This window comes from Empidonax traillii, unplaced genomic scaffold, assembly GCF_003031625.1.
Source record: "Empidonax traillii isolate 1590-97213 ecotype Southwest subspecies unplaced genomic scaffold, ASM303162v1 scaffold106:size2091409, whole genome shotgun sequence".
Lineage (NCBI taxonomy): Eukaryota > Metazoa > Chordata > Aves > Passeriformes > Tyrannidae > Empidonax > Empidonax traillii.
In genome coordinates, this window is record NW_020955299.1 from 1886043 (window position 1) to 1896335 (window position 10293).

At 53.8% G+C, this 10293-nt stretch overlaps 3 protein-coding genes across 6 annotated transcripts in view; 2 read left to right on the plus strand and 1 right to left on the minus strand.

Moving 5' to 3' along the window:
• Window positions 1–111: 111 nt before the first annotated feature.
• LOC114056904 (F-box only protein 6-like) lies at window positions 112–3054 on the plus strand. Its single transcript, XM_027882543.1, has 5 exons — window positions 112–500; window positions 1115–1241; window positions 1843–1938; window positions 2275–2410; window positions 2869–3054. Exons 1-5 carry the CDS (start codon window positions 242–244, stop codon window positions 3013–3015), a joined length of 765 nt encoding a protein of 254 aa, XP_027738344.1. The 5' UTR covers window positions 112–241; the 3' UTR covers window positions 3016–3054.
• A 385-nt stretch (window positions 3055–3439) lies between these two features.
• On the minus strand, window positions 3440–8429 carry MAD2L2 (mitotic arrest deficient 2 like 2). 4 transcript variants are annotated; one of them, XM_027882539.1, is made up of 9 exons: window positions 8360–8429; window positions 7455–7507; window positions 7119–7237; window positions 6497–6568; window positions 5583–5683; window positions 5373–5467; window positions 5192–5265; window positions 4221–4313; window positions 3440–3932 (listed from the first exon to the last, which is right to left on the minus strand). In XM_027882539.1, exons 2-9 carry the CDS (start codon window positions 7492–7494, stop codon window positions 3891–3893), a joined length of 636 nt encoding a protein of 211 aa, XP_027738340.1. In that variant the 5' UTR covers window positions 7495–7507; window positions 8360–8429; the 3' UTR covers window positions 3440–3890. The 4 variants fall into 4 exon arrangements, with proteins under 4 accessions (XP_027738340.1, XP_027738343.1, XP_027738341.1 ...); XM_027882542.1 differs by having other exon boundaries at window positions 7455–7506; window positions 8388–8408; XM_027882540.1 differs by having other exon boundaries at window positions 7455–7506; window positions 8349–8394.
• A 576-nt stretch (window positions 8430–9005) lies between these two features.
• Window positions 9006–10293, plus strand: part of DRAXIN (dorsal inhibitory axon guidance protein) — a 12567-nt gene continuing 11279 nt past the window's right edge. The window contains exon 1 of the mRNA XM_027882536.1: window positions 9006–9210. The gene's annotated coding sequence lies outside the window, so the exon portion shown is untranslated. The remainder of the gene's footprint in view (window positions 9211–10293) is intronic.

Here is a 10293-nt window from a genome sequence, read left to right on the forward strand (position 1 = left end):
CGGGCTGGCCTGATAAAGCCTGGCGGCCCCGCCCGCGCTCCTCCCTCGCCCGCCCCGCGGAAGGGCCGCTCCCGCACATCCGGGGCCGGAGGGCGCACGTCGGGACCGGAGCGGGGCTGGGGCCCCGACCCGGAGTTTTTGGGGCCCGGCCCGCTGGGCTGCCCATGGCTCTGCCCCTGCCTTAGGCGGAGCCCGTGTTTGTTTGCCCCGGGGCCGCGGTTTCCCCCCCTCGCCCTCAGCCATGACAACCATCGGAGACCTCCCCGAGGACGTGCTGGTGCAGCTGCTGTCGCTGCTGCCCGCCCAGGACCTGCTCCGCAACTGCCGCCTGGTGTGCTCGCAGTGGCGGTACGTGGTGGACCTCAACACCCTCTGGAAGAGGAAGTGCCAGCGCGACGGATTCTATGAGCAGAGCCTGGACAGGAACGTCTCCGACTGGAGGGTCTTCTACATGCTCTGCCGCTTGAAGAGAAACTTAATCAAAAACCCCTGCGCTGAAGGTTGGTTTCGTTATTTTATCACTTTAAGAGTTTCCGAGAAGTCAGAGTGAGTCACTGTATCCTGCATGACTCAACTGCTGGAGCTGCAGGGCTGTCCAGCTGCTGGTGGAGCGCTGCTGGGTCACATCCAGCTCCACTCCAGCAACAGAACTTCAGTAGCTAGGCGGGTGTGTATTTACCAGTACTTTGTGGTTGCAACCAGAAAAATCTGGAGTCACAAGGCCTCAGCACTGTAGACGGTGAGAATTAATTTGCACAGCAAGTACAAGGTGGTAACGAAACCATCAGGTATTGGCATTAAACATTTGGGCAGCTGGAGAACTTTGTGTTATCAAAGACTTGACTAATAGGATTACAGTAATTTTATTTTATTGCTGATGATGAGTTTGTGATGTGGTCAGAAAGCTGCTACCTACTGTGCCAGCTGCTGACAGCCACATGAAAAGCAACCTAATGACAGGAGCCACTTCCAGTTGTAGGAAAAATACAGTGGATCTGAAAACTCCAAGTAGCTTAATAGAATTCTCCTGTAGCTGACTCTTTAATGAAAGCAGAGCCCCTGCTGGTAGCTGAAGTGAGGTCCTAACCCTCATCTTGGACACCTGTGTTTGTAGAGAAATTCCAGCACTGGACAATTGACCGCAACGACGGAGATGAATGGAGAATTGAGCAACTGCCTGGAGCTAATGGAACTATGATGCCAGACCCCACAGTACAAAAATACTTTGCCACTTCATTTGGGTAAGAACTGGATTCCAGTCATCTGGAGCTGGAAACCTCTTTCCCCCTATGTGTGTCTGCACAGTTAGAAAGCTTCAGGCAGGTCACTGAACCTTAGCCCAGCTGTGGGAAAAGGAAGGAGCTTAATTAAGTCTTTATGTCATTTAGTCTGAAGTATAGTTACAGTAATTCTCCTCTCCCACAGTTGATGGGCAAAGGTTAAGGCTCTGGCAGACATAATCAGCTGCACTTACCTGACAGGGTCACAGCTCTGGAACCTCCAGGAATGGTAGGTGTGTCATGCAAACAGAGTGTAATAAAAGCTGTCCACAGAGGAGGAGTAGCTGCTTTTACATGCACTAGGCAGTGGTTTTTTGTTCCAATACACAAGTCCAAGGACCCCTCTTAATCCAGCTTGTAGGTAACTATCCCTTTCATCTGGGGGTGAAGCTAATTCAGTTCATTTCCTTATCTAGTTCTGGCTATGGGAAAGACAGGCCTTGTCAGGTTTGTGGGCCTTCCAGGTCTGGGCAGGCAGTAAACCTGTCAGGGAAAAGACATGGACAGTGAGAGGGAAGAGATGTGTTTTGAGGAACTGAGAGTATTTCTGTGGCTGTTTCAGGCTATGCCTCAAGTCCCAGCTCATTACTCTGCAGAACGAAGGATACGGCAATCAGCTGATGGATGAGATACGGCCTGAAATCATAGTCAAGGACTGGTAAGAGGACACACTGAAAACCAGAACTTCTGGCATGGGCCTAGAATTAAGCCAGGCCTGTGGAGCTTTTCATGCTATAAAATCAGTTCTTTATCCTTCGGGAGTTGCAGCTGTCGAGTAAAGCATAAGCGACATCTCAGCTTATTAAAGGGGTGTAAGGAGAGGTGGCAGTCCTGGGAAGGGACAGCTGGAAGTTGTAGAACTTCTCCATAGCTATGGGGATGACAGTCCTTCTCGTGTGCAGACAGAGATCTTCTTGGAGACTTGTTTCTGAACCCCAGAGGGAAGGGAAGGCTGTCCATACAGCCCTGCTCCTTGGTTCCTCTGCCTCCCCAGGTACGCTGCCAGGTCCGACTGCGGGTGCCGCTACGAGCTGACGGTGCGGCTGCTCTCGGCTGATCACATCGTCCTGGAGGAGTTCCACCCCGAGCCCGTGATCATCGAGCAGTGGAACGATGCCAAGTGGAGAGAGGTGAGCAGCAACCCCGGGGGCAGGAGCTTTACATCAGTTCTGTGGCACTTGAGTCTTGCCAGTCTTACTTGGCCAGAAGTCGCAGCGGTCCTTTCTCTGCTCTTCAGCCTCCTCGATACAGCAGGTCCTCCTCTATACAGGAGTCAGTCCTTGCTGTTGATGATGCCAAAGCAGTGGTGCCCTGATCAAGTCCAGTTCCTTTTTAGGTGCCCAGGATTTTCTACAAAATATCCCCTGGGCTTCTGTGTTGTTTTATAGCTCAGTCTTTTTAATGGTTTCTGGGTTTTACCTAAGTTTTTGTCTTAAATAACTAAGCCACAACAGCAGACTGCTGTTTTATTGGATCAAAAACCTTTGTTTTAAAACTACTGTGCAAGGATGGCCAAGTCAGTGGCAAACCCATGACAGGTTCGGGTCAGTGCTGGCAAATTAAGAGGAAATCTCTTATTTCTCTCCAGATTTCCCACACGTTCCAGAATTACCCAGCAGGAGTTCGTCACATCTACTTTCAGCACGGAGGGCAGGACACCCAGTTCTGGGCAGGATGGTATGGGGTCCGTGTGACAAACACCAGCATCACCATTGGGCCCCACACGCTCTTGTGAAGGCACAGTAAAAGGCTTTGCTTTACCTCAGGACTGTAACCAGGTGGCCTCAGGTGCACTTTTTGTCTGTACTCTCTGGGTGGGTCTCCTTTGTCCTGCAAATGCAAGCAGCTTTTTTTTCCTTGTTCACAGCAGAGCTTGGTTTGTACTGAACTGTGTAACCCAACATAAAATGTTAAAGCAGTGCCCAGCCTCGATCTACATTGTTCTTGCACTTGTTATCTGGAGGAATCAGGAGGTGCCAGGCAGGCTCTTGCACCAAATTCCACCTTGCTAATGGCACCTGTGGGTGGGAGGTCTCCCGTGGAAAAGAGGGAGACCAAGGTTGTACAGCCTTTCATAGGAACTGACAGAGACCACATATGTGCCAGGAAAGTGGTGAACGCTCCACAGAAAAAATACTTCACTTAAGAAGGGAGGCTGGTTTGAACAGGACTCAGCCCAGTTCAACTGGGGTAAAATTTCATATTTATTGAAGACTACTTGGGACAGTCACAGTGGACAGACACTACCATAAGGCCTCACTCCCCCTTAGCACGAGTCCATTGCTCTCGTGGAACAGCTCCTTGCTGTCCATCCCTGCCCCTGTGCAAGGGAGCTGCCCCACCAGGTGAGAACAAAGCACTGACTCCCCAGGGACACACCGTAACAACACCTGCACTCACTCGCACACCTGGGGACAGGGGAACAGGCTCTGGCTCCACATTCCAAGTCAGTTCTATATACAGTGGTAAGAGCACTTGAAATTAAGAGGCAGCAGCTGCTCTACATTCACCAGAAGGCTGGCTGAAGAGATGGTTCTCAAGGTATGGTTTGTGACAGATCTTATTCCGCTGGAAGATCACATGAGGCTCGAAGGCAAGGGGGAGTTGAAATCAGGTGCCTTTGTGGGCTCGCTCCTCTACATAGAGCTGCATCTGGAGGGGAGAAATCAGCCATCAGTCCTGTTTGGTGTACAGGTAGGTGGATGGGGAAAAGCCTGCAAGAGGCTGGATAGGAAGGGTTTGTACCTTCCCCCATAACCAGGGGGTTATTTTATTATGAGGAGTCTTGCCCTGCTTTGATTGCTGGCACAGACACCTGCAAGGCTAAGCTACTGCTCAGCAGCATTAAAGTTGTCCCCCCACAGCAAACTGCAGAGCTGGTGAGAGAGCAAAGCTCAGAACTACAGCAGGTTCAGCCACCTCTTGGTCTGATCTGCTTACCTTTAAGATGTCAGATGTCATGGTTTTCAGGGGGATAAGCCGGGGGTCGTGCATGTGCACGTCCTGCTCATCAGCAAGGATCCACGGGAAGTCCTGGGGGCAGGAACACAAAGGTGTGTTACTGGCAGAGCCTGGCAGTGCTGCAAGGTGAGCTCCTCCTCAGTGTAACGCTTGTACACTTGGCCCTGAGACTCAGCATAACTGTCTCCAGCACCAAACTGCGATGTCAACCCTCTTTGCTTACTGCAAAGGGGACACCTCACTTCTTTAAAAGATACACTCTCAGCTGTCATGAGCTACCATGTTCTTCTGCCCCTTACACCAGCATTTAACTGCAACTCCTGAATGCCTGGGGCATGGATTTCCATCCTGCCTTGGAAGTTTAAAGCTTGGCCTACTACACTTCCAGTTTCCACTGCTAAGCAGTACAGAGCCATTAAAACAATTTTATACTTCACTAGCTTTATTCATTGTGCCTTAGGACACATAGTATAACTTGGCTCAGGAAAAAGGTTTCCCTGTATTTGTGCAAGGATGCTTAAGAAGTCTTGCTTCAGAAAGTGATCTGTACACACTTTCAAATTTATTTATGCCCCCAAACCCACTAGTTACCTGAATCTTAGTCTGCCTTGCTCCTTATGCAGAATCAGCCATCCACACAGTGGATGGGGGATGAGAGCTGCTTTTTATTGATAAAATTCAAGTACCTGCTCTACCTGTCTGAGCACTTCTAAGTGACTGAGCAGGCACTGGGCAGTGAGTGTTGTTACACTCGTGTGGTGGGTGCTCCCACCTCCCCAGCACAAACCATTTCAACCCACATCAAGAACAGCTGTGAAGTGCATCAAGTGACACTAAGTACATGTTCAAAACAGGTCAGCCTTAACCTCAGAGAGGCCAGAACTCTGATCTGCCCAGTCTCTGCTCTGCAGCTTCTCACACACAGTCAGGTGCCCAAAGGTGTCACTCACCTTTATCACCTGGATCTTTTCCATGTTCCGTGTGGCAGCCTCCCGTGTGTGAACCAGAACTGTGAAGGTGCAACCTGAGAGAGAAAGGGCAGGTTCCAGCTCCAGGGACAGCTCCCAGGGGATGGGCCAAGCCAAGCAATGCCAGGCATCATCAGGCTGTTTGGATCCCAGTGGCGTTTACCTGGGGGGTTGTTGTCCAGCACAGCGTCGCACACGCTGATTTTCAGGATGAAGGCACGGAGTAACTGCTCCACGTGGGACAGCAGGGACTCAGAACTGTGGAGGACACAGCAGTTGTTACTGGCAAACAGCAAAGGCCTGGAGCTGCTCCCAGAACAGCCCTCAGAGGCAGGTGCTGGATGCCACGGGCAAGCAGGAGTGGAAACCTCACCTAATGGAGAGCAGAGGCGGCTGGGTGATCTCAAAGACAAATCTCTCCACCGGGTGGTGCTCTTTATCCAGGATTACAACCACAACTTTCTCCACGTCGTTCTGCAAGAACAAAGATAAGAAAAATCCCTTCCTTAAAACAAGCTGTGTGCTGCCCCCAGCGTGCTTTGATATAGTGGGAGTGCATTCCCACTGTATTTGTTGAGGCTCACGGCACAAGCAGTTATCCAAAGCTGGAGCTCAGATTATTCTTAACAATCAGAAAAATTGCTTTTGCAAAGCCACTTCTTGCTGGATTTTAAACTGACAGCTTGTGGCTAAGGCTGAGAGAGATGGGTGTGCTAAATTGTATGTTTCTCCAGATCCTGTTTTGGAACAAAGGAGGAGATGCAGCCATCTCACTGCATCATCCCTGAGGAGATGGACACCGAGGGAGGTAAGAAACACTCAGACCACTGGCCAAACAGAGCAGCTTTGTACAACCACAGTGTACAACTGACCTCATTCTGTTTTCTAAACGTGCATTAAGATTGTCTGTAAAGAGCAAGGAACACAAAACCTGCCAGCAGCTTCCTGGAATGTTTCACAGGTCACACCTCTCTCTTACAAAAGCATTCAAACTGTTCTGCCAGAACAGCTAAACTGGGATGGATTCAAAAGCAGAATGTTAAAGTGCAGGATGATGTAACTAGAAATACACAGGCATATGTCCTCAGGTGCAAGTAAAAGATGCAGCAAGGCCTTGACTGCCAGAAAAGGTTATGGGTGTTGCTTTTAGTTTTGTTATGAACTTTACCGGCTAGTATAGTGTATATGGTAAATTAGTAAATAAAGGTTGCAGTTACGAGAGTATTTATGTTCTCTTACTTTCTATCAGAGCCACTTGCAGTACTTTGGTCCCTGACTCGCTCTCACCTTCTCCAGCAGTGGCTTTACACAGTGCAGCGTGTCCTGGATGTATTGGTTCAGCTCCGGGTGGCAGGACATCTGTAGCAAACACAGGGAAGAGTCAGAGCTGTGTTTAATGTGAAGCAGGACAGTGCTAAAAGGGGAGATTTAAACAGAAGCACCAGTGTGCACAAGGCACTCGAGTCATGCTTCAACTACTGGTGAAAAATGCTGAGTTGCCCATTCAAACCAGCAATTCTTTCAGGGAAGGGTTAAATCAGCTGAGGCAGATCACTGCACCCACACAGTTGTTGTCTATCAGGAAAATATATCCACAACAGCATATTGGGAATAGCATATTCCAGCCATCCCTACTTCCTAGGAAACATGCTTTCCTGTTACCTCACTGCACAGAGATGGGGAAGCCTTCTACTACTGCTGTCCATGACCTGCTTGTTCCATGAGCACTGCTGTATCCTCAGCTACAGGGCTGCTCTCCCTTAGGACAGGAACTAATTTCCCTTCAAAAATGAGTTTGCACATTAAAACAATCACTTCCAGAGAACAAGTTTTCATTCTAGTGAGTGTTGACTAATCCTTGCTATTTTGCTTGTCCACGTGGCTGACAGCTTCTGGGAAAATCTCCTACCTGCACAGGTACATTGTATTTTTTCCTCTTCTGAAAGATCCCGATGGGGTAAACTTCTCTGACGTACAAGATGAGGTGAACAGCCACTTCCAGGAACTCTGAAAGAACATCTGCAACAACTGAAAAACAGAAGTAAAGAATGCTGGAGTGGGGTGGGGTGGGGAAGCAGAGCAATACCACAGACTCAGAGGAATTTTTTTTTTTTTTTGGTACATGAATTTCACGTGCATCCCCTTGGCCGCAGGTGGTTTAGGGATAGACCAACCCTCCACAAACACTCAGTGCCAAGGAGAAGGCTCACAGGGGCATCAGCTTCAGCTCAGCACAACACGTTACCTTGCCCAAAGTTGAGGTCCTGCCGTGTGAGGGTTGTCATCTTCCCCAGGCCCTGGAAGGAACCACAAAAGCAACGTTTATCCTCTGGCTGCTCCACCAGTGTCCTACAGAGACCTCTGCTGAACCACAAACATTCCAATCAGCTCTTTAGACACCGATTTTCAAGCTGTTTCAGCTGCAACAAACTACATTTTCCAGACTTACAAAGGATTAGTTTAACCTTCACAAAACAGGGAGCTACCCTCGTAACCCTTTCTTTTAAATCAGAATCCTACCACTGTATACAAAGATTTCCTGGAATATCCGTGATCTGCTACACTAAATAAAATTAAGATCCCTAAGCATCTCTCTAGTCCTCCAGCCACAGTGACTCTCACATTTGTAAAAAAGATCTCTATCAGAGCAGCATAAACGTTTTGAGTTTTCAGAGGTTTAGGTTCACATCCTCACCTAAACATCACCCCTCCTTAAAGAGAGGCCCCAGTGAGGGAAGAGCATCCCGAGAGATCCACCCTTCCCTGCAGGACGCTGGGAGGGATGGGGGATATCACATAACACTAATCCATCATCTGCCAACCCCCCCCCCACCCGTGTCTACAGGCCGAGCTCCCGGGACAGCCGGCCCTGCTCCCCGGCCGTGCCCTGCCCGCGGCCGGGCTCCCCGGGCAGGACGGAGCGTCCCCGCTGCCCGGCCCGCTCGAGTGTCCGTCACCCCCGGGCACTCCCGGCCCCGCGGGGCACCCGCATCGGCACGACCTCCCCCCCCAACCCCGCTGTCCCTGTACTTCAGTGTCCTCCCACCCCGCTGTCCCCATACCGCGCTGTCCCCATCCCCGCTGTCCCCTCCTTTCCTCCCCATCCCCGCTGTCCCCCCCGGTTCCCTGCTATCCCCGCTGTCCCCCCCGGTTCCCCGCTGTCCCCCCCGGTCCGTACCGGCCCCTCCGCCCGTTTCTCTCCCGCCCAGCCCGCGGATGGGAGCGGGGGGGGGGAGAGGGGGGGAGGCGGTGGCGGCGCGCGCGGGTGACGTCACGCTCGGTGGTGCCAAGCGCCCCCCAGCGGGCGGGAGGAGCGGGCGCGGGTCCCGGCGCTGCACCCCGAGGGTCCCGGCGCCCCCCGCCCGTCCCCGGCGGCTCCCCCGGGACGGCGGGGCCGGGGCGGGGAGAGGGGGAGATGCTGCGCCCCTCGCTGGGGTCGCTAACCCGCTCCGCGGCCGGAACGCCGGGGAGCCCCCGCTGCGAGGAGCGGGGGGCGCGAAGCCCGCCCCGCCGCGCAGGTGAGCGGGGCCCGCCCCGGGGCTGCCCCGCCTTTGTCTCCGTCCTTTGTCTGCCCCGTCCGTGCCCGGGGCAGGCACCGCTGCTGCCAGCAGCACCCTGCGCTCCCGCACCTCCTCCTCCTCCGCGCTGGGCACCCCCGCGCTATGCGCCCCTCGCATGCCCCTGCACCCCCCTGCAGACCCCCTTGCACTCTCCCAGAGCCCCCCTCTCCGCAGCCCCCCGTACGCCCGGAGCCCCTCCCAGCCCCACCTCCTCCCGCACCATGCACCCCAGTCCCCCGGGATTCCCGGCGTCCCCGGTTCCTCTCCACATTCCCCCACTGCCTTCCCCCTGTCTCCTCCTCCTGCTCCTCCTGCTCTCGGGTTTGAACACCCGCTGCCCCCGGCAGACCTGCCTCCCCTCCGCCGCTCGCACAGCTCTGCCCTGCCGTGCCCTGCCCTGCCCTGCCTGCCGGGCTCCGCCAGCCCCGGACCTGCGGACAGGTAAGGCAGCGCTGCCCGCGCCGCGCTCCCCGAGCCCCGGGGTCGGCGGGGGATGCTCCGCCGAGCCGATTCCCCTCTGGCTTCGCAGGGACTGCGGAGCAGTGCGGGGGGCACTTTCCCACTTTCGGTGAGCCCCGGAGGAGACAAAGAGCGGGGTTTTTGGGGGCCGCCGGTGCTGCCGCCGCCGGGACGCGCGCGGTGCCCGGGTCGGGGCGGCATCGCCCGCCGGTGCGAGCGAGCACCGAGCCCGGACAGCGCCGGTGCCGGGGCGCGGTGCCTCCGGACAGCCCCATTGTCACCGTGCCGGGAGCGGGCTCCGGGCTCTCCCGCTGCCGCCCGGGTCCCCCTACTTCGGGGAGTCCTGCAAGTCCCCTCCCGAGATGGCTCTGCCCTTCCCTGGGAGCGAAATCGCCTCGGACAGAGGCACCGTCCTTCTCGCAGGGGCTGAGCCCCTCGCACACGCCACGGGCATGTCCCGGCTCCGGCCGGAGCTGCCGAGGGGCGAAGGAAGCTTTTCCCACCGAGTCATTGTACTTGCAGAGCCGTGCGCTGCCTGGCACCGAGCCCCTGGGCACCCGCGGGTTGCTCTCTGCTCTTCCTCTGTTGATAAAAGTGAAATCTCATTTCTGAATTAAATCAATTTGGCACCAGTTAATGGCTTATTATAGCTGGTAATTCATCACGTAGGATTTAAGTGACACTTATCCAATTCACACCTGAAGTCTTCCGTCAACCGGAGGGTTTAATGGAAGTGGTTTTGTATTCCCATCTCCTCTCCCTTGCAGAAGGAGGCATTAATTCTACACGTTTGGTTCAAAGTGAGAATGTCATGCAAGGAAAAATGTTGAAAGCGCAGCCCAACTGTTCTGCCAGTCGGGACACATCCACGTCTCCCCCCAGAGAAGATCAGGGCAGATCTGCCCCCATTCTTCCCTGTCACACTGGCAGGGACTTTCCGGCCGGGTGAGCAATGACCTTTGCTATTGATTGTGTCCCATTTGTCACCAGGCATTGTGCATGAAACTGGAGAGTCTTCTCTGCCGTGCTGACAGCCAGCGACTATATCTTGGATGCTAATCTCAG